The 18,254-nt window shown below is 49.0% G+C and overlaps 1 protein-coding gene across 11 annotated transcripts in view; it reads right to left on the minus strand.

Moving 5' to 3' along the window:
- The window catches only part of ZC3H7B (zinc finger CCCH-type containing 7B), a 54,093-nt gene that overhangs the window by 15,963 nt on the left and 19,876 nt on the right, over window positions 1-18,254 (minus strand). For 7 of the 11 annotated variants that reach the window (XM_087765521.1, XM_087765519.1, XM_087765522.1 and 4 more), the window contains 10 exons: window positions 17,925-17,967; window positions 13,582-13,841; window positions 12,320-12,668; window positions 10,221-10,330; window positions 9,186-9,348; window positions 8,938-9,099; window positions 7,873-8,078; window positions 5,059-5,159; window positions 4,185-4,366; window positions 344-429 (listed from right to left, as the gene is read on the minus strand). In XM_087765521.1, the coding sequence (XP_087621647.1) occupies window positions 344-429; window positions 4,185-4,366; window positions 5,059-5,159; window positions 7,873-8,078; window positions 8,938-9,099; window positions 9,186-9,348; window positions 10,221-10,330; window positions 12,320-12,668; window positions 13,582-13,841; window positions 17,925-17,967 (1,662 nt within the window). The remainder of the gene's footprint in view (window positions 1-343; window positions 430-4,184; window positions 4,367-5,058; window positions 5,160-7,872; window positions 8,079-8,937; window positions 9,100-9,185; window positions 9,349-10,220; window positions 10,331-12,319; window positions 12,669-13,581; window positions 13,842-17,924; window positions 17,968-18,254) is intronic. The other 4 variants (XM_087765525.1, XM_087765528.1, XM_087765527.1 and 1 more) reach the window with 3 other exon arrangements.

Raw genomic sequence — 18,254 nt, forward strand, 5'->3', positions numbered from 1 at the left:
GCAGCAGGACACCTTTGGTCCCCACTTGGTGTGGCCATGGTTCCCAAAGTCTCCTGATTTCACTAGCGAGGTGTTGCAGGAAGCACCATTCTCTGCATGTTGCCCTCCCTGCTCTGGAGGCTTCACTGCACCACTGAACAGAGCAGATTACAACGCTGCAAAACAAGGCACAAAGCTCATCACTAGCACTGCAACCAGGAAAGCTCTCAAGCTGTCCTCCTCCTCAATGGCCAGCCTGGTCTGCCTGTGACATGTCAGGCACAGCAGTGGGAGGAAAAGAGAAAAAGTGCTGGAACAGTCTGGAGCAAAACAAGGCTGCAAGCCCTAGATGCACCTTACTTACCATGCTGTTGGCTGGTTTGCTGGCATGTGCCTCCATCTGCTGCCAGTACTTCTTCGATTCCTGCACGATATCTTCGTGGGTCATTCCTGGGAACAAAAGGAGACAGGACTGAGCCACCCTGCTTTGGCCAAGAGAAGAGAGGGAGGGACGGGTTGCAAGACTTCCTACGTTGTGGCTTAGGAACCCCTGTGTGGCTGACAGCTTCCAGCAGTCCCACTGGTCATGTCAGGACACAGGTTGTGAGGGGACCCACCACAGAACATGTTTAAGCACAGGCTAAGGAAGCTCCTCTCTCCACACAAGCCAAATAAAAAGGGAAGAGTTTGGTCTCCTGGGCTCATTCAGACCTGGCATTCTGCTCAGGCTGTCTGCAAAGGACTGAGATGCTGCCTCCAAGGTGATAATTCTTGACTAGGGGTCAAGACCTTGACCAAGGCTGTCCCCCAACACCATGTCAACAGATCCTACCCAAGGCCCTGAAGACAATGCTTTGTTACTGTTGATCTACTGTATATTGGAGTTTTTGCGACTAGCTTGGAAGATCACAGATATCTCACTGAGACATCTAGCATCTCCAAGACCCCAGAAATCTCACCTAATCCCTGCTGGGATTAATTAGCCTGTTACACACTTCAAGTTGTGGCAGCTGCCCATCAATCAACAGGCGAAGAGGAAAGTTGAAATTCAACACAGACAAACACCAAGTGCAATCAAGGTAGCAAGGAAAGACCAACAGTGCAAAACCAACCAAGGAAAGGGCTGCTAGCATGTAACCAGCACGGAAAGATCTGCAAGGTTTCAGGAATCAGAAATGCAACATCAGACAACAAGACAAAGGGTTGGTCAGACCTTATCTAAGGAATTAGCTCCTAACCAACTCAAGTGGTGAGGGAACAGCCCCTGCCAGCACCAACCAGTTAGATGGGCACTGTGATTCTCAGAGCACTAAACAGCAAGAGAAAAGTATGTAAGAGTAGGAACTGTCTGGTCAATGTGAGGACTCTTGTTACAAAAAAAACATGTTATTTAAGTGCTATAAAGACCCAAAATAGCTGCCAAAACAAACTGAAGCAAGTATGTTACAACAGCCAGCTGACTGCAGCAAGTGGGGTGCTGAGGATGGTCTTGATGCAGCACCCCCAGCACAGAGAGGTTGCAAAATGGCTTGCTTTGCTTTTGCCTACAGCTTTTATTATCGAAGTGAGGTGTTCCCCAGGCATGCCACATGGACACGATCTTTGATCTGGGAGCCAGCATGTTCCAGAACTTAAGGACCAGCAAACACAAGTTTTCATCTCAGCTTAGGCTGTGTGTAACTTGGGTAAGCCACAGCATTCCTGACCTCAGTTTCCCCATCTGTGATTTCAGCTGTCCAGGTCCCTGCCAGGCAACAATACTGCTGTTTTTACAGGGCTTGGACAGGACGAAAAGCATTCGGGGTTCTTCAAGAGCACTTGCTCAGGCCTCCAAAATGGCAGCTGCTGCATAGCTGGTACTACTCCCAGATCAGAGCTGTTTGCGGATTGTCTCCTTCTTAACCATTAATCCCAGAAGAAACTGCAGAGTTAGAAAAACTGCAACTCCCTCTTCCATGTCCAAGTAATCCAGGGCTGGACACAACACTGATTTGTACTTTGGGGACAAAAACTATAAAGCTGGGAAAACCACAGCAAAAAGTTAACGTGGTGCACTGGACCTGGCAGAGAAAGGGCCAAAGCAGCTCCCATCTTCTCCATTCTGCACACCTGCACTGTGATCCTCGGGGTGCAGAACCAACGGGAGAAGCATATACAGCTCTTGTCAGAAGACTGAATTTCAAATGAAGTTCTTAGCAAGGGACTGCCTTCTCCCAGTCCCAGAAATCTGAACTAACTCAACAATACAGTCTAGAAATGTGGTGGTTGAGAAAAAAAACCCTCCCAAGTATGAAAGGATGTTTTCCAATACACCAGCTCTCCAAAGCATGAACTGTCCCAAAGAGATGATCTGAGAATGAAAAGGCCCATGTGTTGATTATTTATAGCATTTCAGCATCTTTTGCAACACCATTAGTGAGGACAAAGACTGTGATTTCCACTGATGGAAGAAGATAGCAAGATATGCCTGTGAAAAGCCACAGTGAACAAGAAAACAGTCCTGCCTGTCCACATTTTCAGATCTTGAGAACCTTTACTCCACTAATACAATCCTTTATCCCCATGAACAAAGTCACAAGCTCTGTAAAAGCTCAAATGGCTGTGAAATGCACCGGCCCACTGGTTTCAAATGCAAGCTGCTATGAATGATGCCTCCTTCCTATTCTTGCCCAGCAAATGGTGCCCAAATCATACTCTCTGCTCCAAAGCTAAAGCATTCCCAGAGAATGGCAACAACTACCTTTCATCTCTGCTTCCATAATGAGGGCTACACTTAAGAGAGGTAATAAACTACCACTCCAGGAAGGCAAACTCACAAGGAAAGCAGGCTCATATATACAGTCCTTCAGAAAAAAACCCAAAAAGACGATAGCTCTCCCATTGTTGGAAAAGATGGGAATAAGCACAAGGCTTACTGATCACCTCTGCAGCTAAACTCATGGCTTGATTCATCTCCTCAGTTTCCCTTTTGGAAATCACTTCTTCAAGTAAAGAAGGCAAGAAGCAAAAATCAATCTAACCATTTCTTCTACAGGCTGAAGAGGAACGAATAGGGAGGGAGGGAAGGAGGGAGCAAAGAAACTTTTTCTAAAAAATCCCCACCAAAACAATAAACCAACCATGGGGTGGGGAAAAGAGCCTTGAATATTAGAGTGCCCAGAGTCCTACGGGCAGTATCATAAGCATGTAGGGCAGGAATGGTGGCCTACGGCTCACAGGCAACATGCTGTCTTAGAAACTCTGGTCGTGTAATTTTTTAATTTCCTATGGACACAAGTAAGTGAGGCCAAACGGGAAGAATAAAAGATGGCATTTGCCACAGTGTGCTACTTGTTCATCACTGTCATAAGCCAAGCCAAGGCCAAGGACTGCACTGAACAACAGTGACAGGTGCTTAAACAATAAATTAAAGAAGTTGCCCTCAATTACATCAAAGAATGGTGAGAAACATCCATAACGTGTTTCCTCTCTGAAGTACTCCCATTACCAGGCTGGGTCCTGCACTAAACAAGACCCTGTGGTGAAAAAAGATGTAGGTAGCATTGTGGGTGGGCCAGCATCTACTCGGGTAACAGGAGAGCAGTAAGAGAAACCCTCCGACAGGTCACAGAGAGAGAGAGGGGACTGAAAGTGCCAGATGTGGCAGTGTCATTATATGAGTGACCTGAACATAATTTCTGCAATAGCCTCTTCAGAGGTATGTCATCAAAGCCTTTTTGGGAAACACCAAGTATTTTGTAATTTTCCACTGTTGGTGAATTTGTTTAGAGAAACTGGAGATGTGCAGCTTTCCTTTATATAACTGTTCTGTCACCTGTGCATGCTGCCATTCTCACTGCATCAGATACTCACTCAGGGCCCCACTTGCTGTTTAGGGTCTTGCAGAGGATTGAAGCACCAAAACACCCCTGGGGATTCAGCCCTACCTAATAATCATTTCAACTTATGCAGCTGGTCCCAAGGGAAAGGCTTCCTGGTCTGTAAGTTACAGTAGCACATGCAAAGGGACAAGGGCCAGATCACTTCACAGAACACCTTGGCTCTCTTTTCTGTGTCCCTGAGGAGACAGAGTAAGTATATGCACGAGTCAGTGACAACTTCTCAGTAGTCACAAATCACCCTCTTCTCCTCTCAACTGGCCCTGGGTACATACTGGAGGAATCTCGGGTGTACACATCACCAGCCCTGCACCAAATCACACTCACCTGAATATTGCTGCAGCAGCCAGACCTTGAGCTCAATGAAACTGTGAGCGAAGTGGCAGCTGTCCTCACGCAGGCAGCCATAACGCACCTCATGTCGGCACACGTCGAACTGGAAATGCTCCTGGAACTGGCGGATCTTGGAGTATTTCAGGGAGGTAGAACGCACAATGTGGACCAGACACCTGCGGCCAGGCCAGAGAAATATGAAGCACCAGAGGATCAACTCTTCACCCCCTCCTCCTTACATGTGACTTTCAGACATTTGACTGGGCAGGCAAAGAACACAGAAAATCAACTCTGGGAGAGGCAGACTCCCACTGGGAAAACCAAACCCCTGCCCTCCCACCCTATCAACCCTAGGTAGGTATTTTCAATCTCCTCAGCCCATGGGCGATGCTCTGCTTAAGTTCAGAGATCAGACACATTTCAAAATATGTAGCATAGATACCAACTCCTCTGGCTCAGAAAGTCCCTGAGTCTCAGCTTGCCAGGAACCAGAAGGGGTTGTATTACTGTGTACTTGACATGTTTCTTATACTGTTTTCCTAAACATTCATCACCAGCCAGTCAGAGGCGGGATCCTGAGCTAGCGGATCTTTGGTTTGACCTTTATGTAAAGGCAAAACTGAAAGGCAAATTAAGTAAATGGAAAACTTAGGCTGACTCCAAAGGGCTTTGTTGATGCCTGAAATCCCTCAGCAACACGAGCAAACACGCAGGGTGAAGCACACAGTGCTATTTATCATGCTTTGAGCTGCCCTATGATTGGAACCCACAGGGAGGAAAGAAAGAAAGAAAGAGACCAGGGCCCTGGAGTTAAACTGGCTGGACTTGTGAGAGATTGCTCCCATCAGCACAAAAAATGTTCACTCACTTGTTGTCATGGAAACTGTGTTTGGCAGAAAGGTTGGAGCAGACAGATGGTGTGTCCTTGGTCCCTTTGCTGATAATCCGGGGTTTGCTGTCAAAGCAAATCTGAGAAAAGAAGAATTAGCATGCTGGGAAAAATCTTAGAGAGCAGTGAACCAGAGCCACTTCACTTGGAAATGGAAGAACCAGAGCCAGCCTATTCTAATGTTCAAAGTTAGAAGAAGCCTGGTGAAAAATTTGTGGTGGGGCTTTAAAATAAAGCAAAGGAACTTTTGGAAAAGCTTCCAGACAACATTTTTTGACTTATTCTCAACAGTCTTTTCCATTGTGGCTGGAAAAATTTTGGGCAGAGCCACGTATTCTTTCCCAGTTAGTCAACAGAACAAGAACAAGGGGGAAATGATGGGGAGAAATAAAAGAACAGCCAAATCACAGCAAAGGACATAACCCTTTACACGTACCACTGCCAGTGTGGGGAACTCCCTGCTGCAGAGCATCAAGATGGTATGAGCCAATCCTTAACTGACCAACTCAGTGGCTCAGCACAGACATCAAGTGGGCATTTGTTGCATTACAGAGTCCTGATTTCTAAAGTAGCTGGGGCTAAATTACAATTCAAACAGGTGATCCCATGAGGCTGTGTGCACCTGGTTCACCTGCAGAGCTAAGGAGGAAAACTACCTCTTGTAGCACTTAGCCTTGTTGAACCTCATACCGTTAGCCTCAGCCCATCGATCCAGCCTGTCCAGATCCCTCTGTAGGGCCTTCCTACCCTCCAGCAGATCAACATTCCTGCCCAGCTTGGTGTCATCTGCAACCTTACTGAGGGTGCACCTGATCCCCTCGTCCAGATCATTGATAAAGATACTAAACAGAACTGGCCCCAGTACTGAGCCCTGGGGAACACCACCTGTAACCGGCCACCAACTGGATTTAACTCCATTCACCACAGCTCTTTGGGCCCAGCCATCCAGCCAGTTTTTTACCCAGCAAAGAGTACACCCACCCAAGCCATGAGCAGCCAGTTTCTCCAGGAGAACGCTGGGGGAAACTGTGTCAAAAGCCTTACTAAAGTCTAGGTAGACAACATCCACAGCCTTTCCCTCATCCACTAAGTGGGTCACCTTGTCATAGAAGGAGATCAGGCTAGTCAAGCAGGACCTGCCTTTCATAAACCCATGCTGACTGGGCCTGATCACCTGGTTGTCCTGTACATGCCGCATGATGGCACTCAGGATGATCTGCTCCATAACCTTCCCCAGCACCGAGGTCAGGCTGACAGGCCTGTAGTTCCCCAGACCCTCCTTCCAGCCCTTCTTATAGATGGGCACCACATTTGCTAACCTACAGTCAACTGGGACCTCCCCGGTTAGCCAGGACTGCTGATAAGTGATGGAAAGTGGCTCAGTGAGCACCTCTGCCAGCTCCCTCAGTACCCTTGGGTGGATCCCATCTGGCCCCATAGACTTGTGTGTGTCTAAGTGGTGTAGCAGGTCGCTAACCACTTCCCCTTGGATTATGGGGGCTTCATTCTGCTCCCTGTCCCTGTCTTCCAGCTCAGGGGGCTGGGTACCCCGAGAACAACTGGTCTGACTATTAAAGACTGGGGCAAAGAAAGCATTAAGTACCTCAGCCTTTTCCTCATCCTTTGTCACTATATTTCCCCCCACATCCAATAAAGGATGGAGATTCTCCTTAGCCCTCCTTTTGCTGCTAATATAGAAACATTTTTTATTGTCTTTTATGGCAGTAGCCAGATTAAGATCTAGTTGGGCTTTGGCCTTCTCATTTTCTCCCTGCACAACCTCACAGCATCCTTGTAGTCCTCCTGGGTTGCCTGCCCCTTCTTCCAAAGGTCATAAACTCTGCTTTTTTTCCTGAGTTCCAGCTAAAGCTCTCTGTTCAGCCAGGGGGTTCTTCTCCCCTGCTGGCTCGTCTTTTGGCACATGGGGATGGCCTGCTCCTGCACCTTTAAGATTTCCTTCTTGAAGAATGTCCAGCCTTCCTGGACTCCTTTGCCCTTCAGGACTGCCTCCCAAGGGACTCTGTCAAACAGGCTCCTGAACAGGCCAAAGTCTGCCCTCTGGAAGTCCAAGGTGGCAGTTCTGCTGACCCCCCTCCTTACTTCTCCAAGAATTGAAAACTCCATGGTTTTGTGATTGCTGTGCCCAGGACAGCCTCCAACCATCACATCACCCACAAGTCCTTCTCTGTTTGCAAACAACAGGTCCAGTGGGCACCTTCCCCAGTTGGCTCACTCATCAGCTGTGTCAGGAAGTTATCTTCCACACACTCCAGGAGCCTCCTTTTAACGGTTGGACTTGATGATCTTAAAGGTCTTTTCCAACCTTTATGATTCTATGATTCCTAGACTGTTTCCTCTCCGCTGTATTGTATTTCCAGCAGACTTCTGGTAAGTTGAAGTCCCCCACAAGAACAAGGGCTAGCAATTGTGAGACTTCTCCCAGATGCTTATAGAATATTTCATCTGCCTCTTCATCCTGGTTGGGTGGTCTATAACAGACTCCCACCATGATACCTGCCTTGTTGGCCTTCCTCTTGATTCTTACCCATAAACACTCAAGCCTATCATCACCATCATTAACTTCTAGACAGTCAAAACACTTCCTAGCATACAGGGCTACTCCACTGCCTCTCCTTCCTTGCCTATCCCTTCTGAAGAGTTTATAGCCATCCATTGCAGCATGCCAGCTGTGCGAGTCATCCTACCGTGATGGCAACTATCAACATATCAATGGTCCAGATACATACTGAGGAGACAATGAAGGGTGCCTGCTCCCTCCCGCCAGCTCTGTACCTCACAGAGGAAGGTGAAGATGCCCTGATGTTCCTTGAGGAGCTTGGCAATGGTGAGGCTGCTCTGCTTGATCCCACCTAGTGGGTCAAAGAGGAGGTCACGGTTGAGGGTCCCCTTCCTCTCCTCCGTCCACACGTCGATCTCTTCCTGGTGGTACGCGAAGGTGCAGTTATCCCCGTACTTACAGTCCTGCTTGTTAAGCATATCTACAAAGCAACAAACAGCACACGCCACCACACAGGGAGGGCGGCCAAGTCAGAAACTAAACTCTCTCTCGTCTCCTCCCACTGCCCACACCTCACAAGGAGCTGAAAGCAAGAAAACACAGAGTTAAAGAAAAATGAAAAGATATCTCCCTCCAAGTTAGTCTATACTAAGACATTCAGGAAAGTTAATGCAAACTATTGAATGGTGAAAATCCCAAGTAATGTCATCTTTTGTGGAAAGTGTCTCAAAATGGAGGCCTGCTTTAATTCAGTGCCTGGCCAGGGACAGACCACAATTTAACCAACCCCTTTAAATCCAATCCAGATTAAGTTCTCCTAGCAGCCCAGCACTACAGAGCCCTGTTATCTTAGCTCTTGTAATCTCCCCACCTCATTAGGTACTTTGTAATGACACTGCCTCAGCGACCACACTGCCTGCGCGTATGGAGGGATGGGCTGGAGCAAAGGAGCAGGCAGAGAGAGCTTTTCCCTATGTGGAACCACGGCCCTGCCATGGAGCTGCAGGGTGGAGTGGGACTAATGCAGGCACGTGTACAGGAGGCATGTTCTCCGCAAAGCCCAAGTCAACAGGGCAGCTCTAAGCAATTGGCTGTGCACAGCACCTCACTATGCCTTTGCAACTCTTCTGCTCCAGCACTTTAAAAGCTGCCTGCTCTCCACAGCATGGGAGCTCATTGCCTTTCATTGTACCGAGCCTCCCGGTCCATGGGCTACTGATGGGACAGGAAGATCCTGAAGACAGCAGGTGATACCAACTGGAAGTCCCCTCCCAACCTCCCCTGTCATGCACCGTACAGCCCCTTCCCAGCCACAAAAAGCCCTATCCCCTCCAGATCACCTTTGCACAGGTAATAGGATCCTACAAAGTTGGTTTTGGTTGGGCGAGGACGGATCCTCTTCCAGGTCTTGTCTTCCAAGTTCTTCAGCCTGCCCAGCAGGATGTCCCGTTTGCACTTGTGCTCCAAGCCTTCCCGATAGGTGTAATCGCCAGCCTTGGGCCCTGCAGGAGAGAATAACCCCATCAGCCTAGGGAAAGGCAAACCTTAGCCCGGGCCAGCGCTCTGGGTGGCAGAGCAAATGCATCACCTGTTTTGGGGTAGCAGATATGACAGGCTTGTTTGAAGACATGAGTAGATGCCAGGGGGTTCTTCACCAGCAGGGCTGTGTTGGGCATTACTGGTTCTGGCTGGGACAGCAGGTGCTCGGTGACCTTGGGCACAACTGGGTGACTCACTCCACCAAGGCTGACCTGAGCAAAAACACACGTACCTCTCCTCTCAGCTCTGCAACCACATGGGTAAGAAACCTCTCTAATCCTTTGCTCCATTCCAGTCTCTCAAAAACCTTCCTCATTTTCTCCCTCATTAAAATGTTCACAACTGAAACTACATTTCCAAAAGAGCTGCACGCAACCTTTTCAAAGATAAGTGTGGTATGTTCACTTCAAAGACAGGCCTCTCTCTCTCTTGGTAAGGGACCTCAGTTTTCTATCATGAGCCACAGAACAAAATGCCCCCCTCACTCCTTCCATCATGACCAACTCTGCATTTGAAGACTCTCAAATCAACGCTATCCCAACCTGGGGAAAAAACCAAACCACTTATCAGTGAGCCTTCAGGGAGCAGATTAATCTGAGGACAGAGCCTTGGCTCCACACTGAAGTAACAGGGACAGCAGGATGCCAGGAACTTAAGAATAATTCTTGTTCCAGGCTTGCTAACCATAGATAATCCTCCCCTTTTCCTCCAAGACTGGAGACATGGGACAGGAGCAGGACGGTGTGTCTGGAAAAGCCTCCTGACAGGGGCAGAGAGGAGCAAAGAACCTCACTAGTTTTAAGACAAAGCTGGCTTACTCCGCCCCATCCTTCAGTGTCATGTGGCTGCCAGATATAGTGGGACACTGCCCTCCATGATCCCCTGTTGAGCCTACACCCTAGGTCACACCACGTTTACCTTGGCAATACGCAGAGTTGCAGAAAAAAATGAAGATGGAACAAACATCTTCCTGCTGACTCTGGGGAAATCTTTACCTGCCTTGCCACAACATGGGAGGCAACACTCACTGGGGCAGGTTAAGAAGAGGGGCCCAAATTACCTACATCACTCAAGTCACTACTACCTTGGCTCCAGAGCACCTTGGGACATCAGCACGGGGGAGAGGCTCACTCACCACAGGGGATGGTTTTTGGCTGGCAGGTGGGTGTCGCGGTTCCTGAGGGCTAGTTTCTTCTGGGCAAAAGAAGGGGAAAAAAGCCCCACAAAACAAAAACAATCATTTCACTTTCAGAGGCAGTTCTGCTCACAAAAAGACAAACAAATGCCTATTAAATCCATTTGCTTTATTTATTTCATAAGATTTTAGTACTTTTTCCCCAAACCACCTGTCTAAGTCTTGGAAAAACTACAGGAAAGGCCTTCTTGTTGCCCAAACCCAACTGAACCCCACTCTATGTTGCTGAGTGCTGGTATTCCCTAGGCAGCAACTCCAAGGTAGCCCAACACTGAGGTGAATCTGAGCGTTGAAGTGCTGACTGGACAATCTCTGCTCTTCTCAAAATACTTTTGCTGAAGTACTGGGAACAAGTTACCAATAAGAAGCCTGCCTTCCCTCCTGGGACAGGAGGGGACCTAATCTTTGCCCACCATCCTCCACAGCTTTGCTCCTTGTGACATGAGAGTGCAGTGCTCCATTCAACAGGACACTCACTGCCCTAAATCCAGAGATGTGAAAGACCCACCTTGGCCTCCACCATTCTGCCCAGCACAACAAGGTCCTATATCATCTAAAACAGTCACCAGGATTTTGCTCATTTGGTCTGAAATGTCAAAGAATCATTGGAGAGGGTGGAGGAATCATGTTATAGCCTAGCAAATTCTGCCAAGAGAGGTGTCCTGGACACCAAGCCAGGTTTAAATCTCATCCCTCATCATACAGCTTTTCTGCTGCTTTCTCCTCTGAGATTTCACACCATTCACATACTGGTTATCTGGGATTACACACACCTACAGAATCATAGAATCGTAGAATCATTAAGGTTGGAAAAGACCCTTAAGATCATCGAGTCCAACTGTTAACCTAACACTGCCAAGTCCACCACTAAACCATGTCCCTAAGCACCACGTCTACACGCCTTTTAAATACCTTCAGGGATGGGGACTCAACCACTTCCCTGGGCAGCCTGTTCCAGTGCCTGACTACCTTTTCGGTGAAGAAGTTCTTCCTAATATCCAGCCTAAACCTCCCCTCGTGCAGCTTGAGGCTGTTTCCTCTTGTCCTATCACTTGTTACTTGGCAGAAGAGACCGACCCCCACCTCACCACAACCTCCTTTCAGGTAGTTGTAGAGGGCAATAACGTCTCCCCTCAGCCTCCTTTTCTCCAGGCTAAACAAACCTAGTTCCCTCAGCCGCTCCTCATCAGACTTGTGCTCTAGACCCTTCACCAGCTTCGTTGCCCTTCTTTGGACACGCTCTGGTACCTCGATGTCCTTCTTGTAGTGAGGGGCCCAAAACTGAACACAGTACTTGAGATGAGGCCTCACCAGTGCCGAGTACAGGGGCACTATCACCTCCCTGGTCCTGCTGGCCACACTATTTCTGATACAAGCCAGGATGCCATTGGCCCTCTTTGCCACCTGAGCACACTGCTGGCTCATGTTCAGCTGGCTGTTGACCAACACCCCCAGGTCCTCTTCTGCCAGGCAGCTCTCCAGCCACTCCTCCCCCAGCCTGTAGCGCTGCATGGCGTTGTTGTGACCCAAGTGCAGGACCTGGCACTTGGCCTTGTTGAACCTCATACAGTTGGCCTCAGCCCATCGATCCAGCCTGTCCAGATCCCTCTGTAGGGCCTTCCTACCCTCCAGCAGATCAACACTCCCACCCAACTTGGTGTCATCTGCAAACTTACTGAGGGTGCACTCAATCCCCTTGTCCAGATCATCGATAAAGATATTAAATAGGACCAGCCCCAATACTGAGCCCTGGGGAACACCACTTGTGACCGGCCGCCAGCTGGATTTGACTCCATTCACCAGCCTTTCTCATTACTCTTGAGCTAGACATATTCAGCTGCTCTGTCCAAGACGTTCTACATTTTTACTCCCACTCTGCAGCACTGGCAGACAGAGCTATATGATAGATGTCCTCAGCACTGAAGGAAATAATTTTCGCATGCATTCACAGGGAAAGCAGCACAAAACCCCATCAGCCCTGCACCTACCAACGGCAAAGGAATCCAAGGCATCCAGCGACCCTCTGCTTGTCCCAAAGGAGTCCAGAGCATCAAGCCGTGAGTCTGTGTAAGGGAGCAGATCCAGGGAATCCAGTGAATCTAAGGTGGAGCCGCCACTTCCTCCTGGCGGGGCCTCGAAGGCATCCAGGACAGAGGAGGAGGAGAGCTGCTTGGTGGGATCCATCACCAGGCCGAAGGAGGCAGGTGGCAGCGGGGTGGAGACAGGGATGCTGGCTGTCACGACTGGGGGCAGCAGTGGAGTTCCTCCCGGAAACACAGGGATCAGCTGGGGCATCTCTGTTGGCAGGTTGGTAGGAATGGTGCCCTGGACTAGAGACTTTGGGGAATCAGGAAGGGGGAGGATAAACAGCACATTAGGAATGAGGAGCAGAGAATGAGTGAACACAGAGAACGACAGGCTCCCACTCAAATGCATTCTGTATTATTTGAAGCAAAAGGATACCCAGCAGCTCCATCCACCTGCAGACTTCCCATAGACCTTCCAATCTATCTACACCGCACACAGTCTGGACTGAGGTCCCTGAGGAGGCGCTAGGCTACCTGAGCTCATCAGTCTGCAAGGCAGACCCCTGTGCTGGGCACTTAAACAAGCTCAAGTCGAGAAACAGCGCAGCTGAGTACACACAGCACTGAGGTCAAGGTAATGACCATTACTCGTGGCACCTCTCATCAGACCTTTTTGGCTCGAGAGGCATCCTGCATGAATATGATCATATTGCTTCCAGATGCAAGCTGGCTCGCACAACATCAGCAACACTGGCAACTAAAATCCAACATAAGTATGAATACAGATTGTCTCTACAGCTCCCAGACCTGTTCGAAGAGCTTAGGCCGAATGCAGCCTGCACAAAATACAAGGAGATTAGAGCATGCCCACTGTATAAAATACATCCATCATTCCTGCTTCAGCACACTCATCTCTACCCTCAGGCCTGCTTCAACTCCATGGACACCAGAGGCTGGGGGAAGGTGATGGCGGGGCAAGGCTATCTTGGGTACCTTCTGAGGGGCAGCTCCATGAAGTTGCACACAGCAAAGCAGGCTTGGAGGTGGGCTCTTTAGATACTCACAAGCCGGTTGCAGAAATAAAGCAGGGAATGAATGAGTTTTGCCAGAGGAAGAGCTAGGAGGAAAGACTGACAGAAAGAGAGAGGCAGCACGCATATCCACATGCTCCAAGGACCTATTTGGAATAAGAAGCAGGGAACCCATGCAGCGCCCACTCTTACTAGAGGGTATGGTGACCCTTCGGCAAGGGAGTCCAGGAGGGAGTCCAGTTCTTCCCCAATGATGTCCCCATCTGTGAAGTCCTCCACGCTCTCAGGCACTGGCAGGGACACGCAGTCTGGAGACGGGAGCAAGCTGGCAGCAGGGAGCGAGGTAGGCAAGCCCTTTGTATCTGAGTCAGAGGGCAAAGGGGCCAGCCCCTCGCTCACAGGGATGGAGGTGGCCACAGGAGTTGGGAGGCACTGCAGGTCCATAGAGCAGTCTGTGATGAGGGAGAAACAGAGCCAGTCACCCAGGAGAGCCTCTTGCAGGGGGCAAGCAGAGCACAGCCTGGCAAAACCAATATGGTACAACTCCATCAAATCACAAAAACCAAGTATGCCAATTTTCCAAGAGGAGGGGCTCTGGTCTGAAGAGTTCTTGCCCTTTCATTTTTGTTCTCAGTCTCCAATGGCTCACTGATAGCTGAAATACGCTCGAAGGGCCAGTGCCCAGACTGACAGTCAGGATTTGGCAAGCACGTACAGTAACCAGGAACAACACAAAACCTGTGGCTAAGCAGTCACTGAATTCACTGTGGCCGGGACTAAAGGCTAGGAGCACATAATCCAATTTCTCTATAACCCACCACCTGGTGTTTTCTTTAAGGTTCCTCACTAATGCATTTGGCAGAGATCACTGCCTTCTCTACTCCTGGGAGCTTCAATACCCCAGCTGAAAGCTTGCTTACTCACACACCCTCTCTAAAACCTCAGGCATCCTAAATGGCAGAAGATAAAAAACACAAGGTCCTGCTGGGAAAAGAGTCAGAGATCGGGTGCTCAGACCAGGTTGTGCTAACAATGTGTCCCCAGAAAACCCCATCAGACTCAGTCAGCTCTCTTTACCCAAGTAAATTCCCTGTTCTTGAGTGCTTCCTGATGTCCGGAGGTGGGAGGTTGCTGCCCACACTCCCCTCAACACCTCACCAGCAAACATCCCCTTGGGAACTTGTGTGAGCCAGGGTCAGGGCAGGAGAGAGGCAGTGATTTTCCCTAAGGCTTCCTTCCCTCTCCAGTACATTACTGAAATGGTAAGACATTCCCATCATGCAATATAAACCTCTGTTAAGTGAAGTTAAGGTTACAAGCACATATTCTTCACAGAAGAGCATTTTATTCTCAAAAAAAGTAAAGGTTAAAAAAAAAGAAGTTCAAACGTTAGAAATTTGGAAAATGCAGCATTATATTTGCAGTTCTCAAACCAAGCACCCAAACTACCTTAATTCTGCCCCTGTGCAGATGTCCTGGAATAGAAGAAAAAAAATAAGACAAAGATGCTACCTTCTCCATCCACATAGCAGTGGCTGTACTGTAGCTATGATGGTCTAAGGCTATAAGCAAGGCAAAGTTTGGAAGGAGAGACAATAGCTTTTATTAGAAAGACTGATAAGAATGGGAAAGAAACAAGACAAGCTTCCAAGACACAAATCTTGATCCAGCGAGAAATGCTGCATCCTGTCTGTACAAGCTCTGCTCACTCAGCCCCCACGAGAACTCAGCCACCCTTTCTAACTGCGATTGGGCGAGTGCGCCATGTTGCTATCCTCTATGCTGCACCTTCACTGACCGAGGACTGTGTTTGTGCCCTTCTTAGAGAGCTGAGCAAATTAGCAATTCCTGCAAACCCCCATGTCCTAAATACAACAGCAGCAGAGACAACACACACAGGCAGGCTCCCTTATCTCTAACCCCACCAGGAGCACACCACCGCCCCCTGCAACCTTTCCTCCGGCATTTGTTGTGAGTGGTCCATGTGGATGGCCCAGAGCTGAGGGCGCCGTGCAAGGCACCGGAGGCCGAGCCGTGACAAAAGGCAGGGAAAGCAGGGGGAAGAGGCAAGGGACAGACACAGGTCCCTCTCCACAACCTCATGCATGCTATCGAAGGAAAGAGCATGTTGTACCTTATGGGATCCAACACAGGTTTTCAGTGCTGTGGCTGGACACGTTCCCCACAGGTAGCAGCTCAAAGGAAGGCTCTAACCGTCCTTAGTTTTGCAGCTGCCCCTCAGATCAGGCTTGGCTCCCATGCCCCCTTTGTGATAACTTCTCTCAGCTCATCTCCCTTTGGCGCGGGCCTCCAGCCACACTCGGGAGCCAGCCATCCAGCTTTGCTCGGTGCTGGCCTGATCGCTGGTAGCTTGGCCAGATTTCCTTCAGTACAAAGGGATGGCTTGTGCCTTCCCATTTTTCAGATGTTTAAATCTGGAGTACTGCCAAGATCCCTCCAGGGGCCAACAAGAAGTTCAGGACACACTGGAAGGGCCAGAGACATGAGCAGGGGGGAGCAAAAGGGTTCACAATGACAGGGCACCAAAGGATCCAGAAATTCAGATCTTCTCTGAGGAATGAACGAGGCCCTCTGGTTCCCACTCAGACTGGGAAGCAGAGGAAAGAGGCCCTCACACACCCCAAGAGGCCCAAAACCCCGAAAAGCTGAACGCGCAACCAAAAGGCAGAGAACGATACGGGACCCCCACAGCTCAGTGCATGTGAAGGGAGAGGAGAAGAGCAGGGAGCAACAGGCTCCACTACTTGCAAGGGACAGAGGGGAGATGTCTGCTCCCCTCCCCCTGACCACCCAAACCCTGCCACTTCAGCCACTTCCTCCCATTCCCCTCTGTCCAATTTTTTCCCCTATCCCTCCTTTCCCATTCTTGCTTTCCTCAGGACACCCCATCTGCTGACCTCACTTACCAGCCACCATACCCACATCTCGTGTACTCTCCCTTCCAGAAAGCTCATGCACCTCCTGCATTCACCTAATGTTTGCTCCATCTTAAAAAAATAAAACAGCCGCCTTTGATGAGCAGATCACAAGTACACACCTGCCTCCCTCTGATTTCTGCCACTGCCATGACACTAAGCCCCATGTATTATTATTATAAGCTCAATGAGTTCATCCACTCCCCCGAACCAGTCTCTCATACCATGCCCCCCACCTGGTAGCTTCTCTGGCCATACACCTGCCTGTCCCAGAGGGGCAAGTACAGTGCTTTTAAAAGCCCTGTTTCTAGCTCCACTTCCCAAAACAGCAGTAGCTCCCTAGTGCGTTAGCTGGCCAAAGGCCGTGCTGAGCCAGATCTGAGCCATGATCTGTGCAGGGCAGGGCTGAGTGAATCAGATTACTTCAAGCAAGGCATGGGGGAAGGGGCTTCAGGAGTTTGCATCTTAAAAATAAAACAAAACAAAACAAAACAACAACAAAAAACCACCACCAACAACAAAATCTTGCTAAAAAAGCTTTGAATCCAAAACTCTTGAGGTACCCAGCACCCACAGCCCTCCTGGTGGCACACCACTCTCAGGGCCACGGGATAACATGTAATTTCAGTGCTTTTGAAAAGATTTCCTGGCAGTAGAGGTTCTCTCTGCCTGAACTGCAGCAAAGGTGGCATGCTGCTCTTACACCAAATCCTGATTAGATAAAGAGCTTACTGGATGCAGTTGCTCTTTACTCTGCAGTAGGAGTCCAGTTCATTTTAGCACAGCAAGATACTGTGACAAACTTGCCTTAATTCACAGAGCGTAGCATTCAGTTACTGAACCGGCGTTCAACAGAGAACTAAAATGTTTTCCAAAATAGACACCAAAGCACCCTAATAATGAAACTAGTTTCTTTCTAGAAAAAGAGCAATTGCTACTTGCAGTGGTAAGTCTTCACGCTTACCTTCACACACACAGCTACCTTTCAAAGGAACAAGGACTGATGTGCTCAGAGGCACAAGTTCAATGCTCCAGCACACAACAAAGGGCAAAGCACGTAGCAAGCCTTTCTACAGGGGCAGAGTTAAGGTCACTTGTTTCCCGGCATGAGAAAAGCAACCCTGTAGCACTCCTTCTGCTCCTCCTGGGTGCTTAAGCCTGAACATGGCTCTCCCTGCGTCCCTCCCAGCTCCCTTTGTTTTCATTTCCTCCACTTCAGTGTCTTGGAGGACCCTACGCGGTCAGAGCACAAACAGCCGCCTACAACCTTAACTTCACTTTATCTGGACTGTTTTGGCTGGGAGCAGAGTTCCAGAAGCTTTGCCAAGCCCAGCTTTAAGAAAGCACAACTGGAGAGACCTGTGTACCTCAGCAGACCATTTTAATTCCCAGACGTGTCCCTCGCTGGACCTAGACGAAAAGTTTTTCTGCAGGAAAAACACTCCTGCTTCCCACCACCTTTTCTTCCTCCTAGTTACCAAAGTCAGGAGTGTGTAGAAGAGACACAAATGAAGGCGATGAACCTCTCAGGCCTGCCAGCCTGCTCAGATACCTTACCAAAGCCACAAAAATCAGAGAAGAGAAGAGAAATGTCTTTACCTGTTTCGATGTCATCTATCGAACCCAATCCATTGGAAGTGGTCTGCAAAGAGGGTGTAGGAAAGGGTAGAGAAAAATATCACGAGAAATTAATCTTTAAAAAGATATTCACACTTCACAGATGAGACCCTTTACTACTCCTAAATGCATCTGGGCCTTTCTTTTCCTTTATGGCCTCTTTCAGTGCAAGAGCAGTAAACCCAACAAACTTCAAGAGGCCATTAATCCAAAGAGCCTATTCATTTTTACCTCCAGCAGTGGACAAACCCTGTTGCTGCAAAGGAATACCAGCCCTGCATGATATGCAACCATGTGAGCAAATCTCTACAT

This window comes from Nipponia nippon, unplaced genomic scaffold (genome assembly GCF_047370975.1).
Source record: "Nipponia nippon isolate SJK-2023a ecotype South Korea unplaced genomic scaffold, ASM4737097v1 scaffold_3, whole genome shotgun sequence".
NCBI lineage: Eukaryota > Metazoa > Chordata > Aves > Pelecaniformes > Threskiornithidae > Nipponia > Nipponia nippon.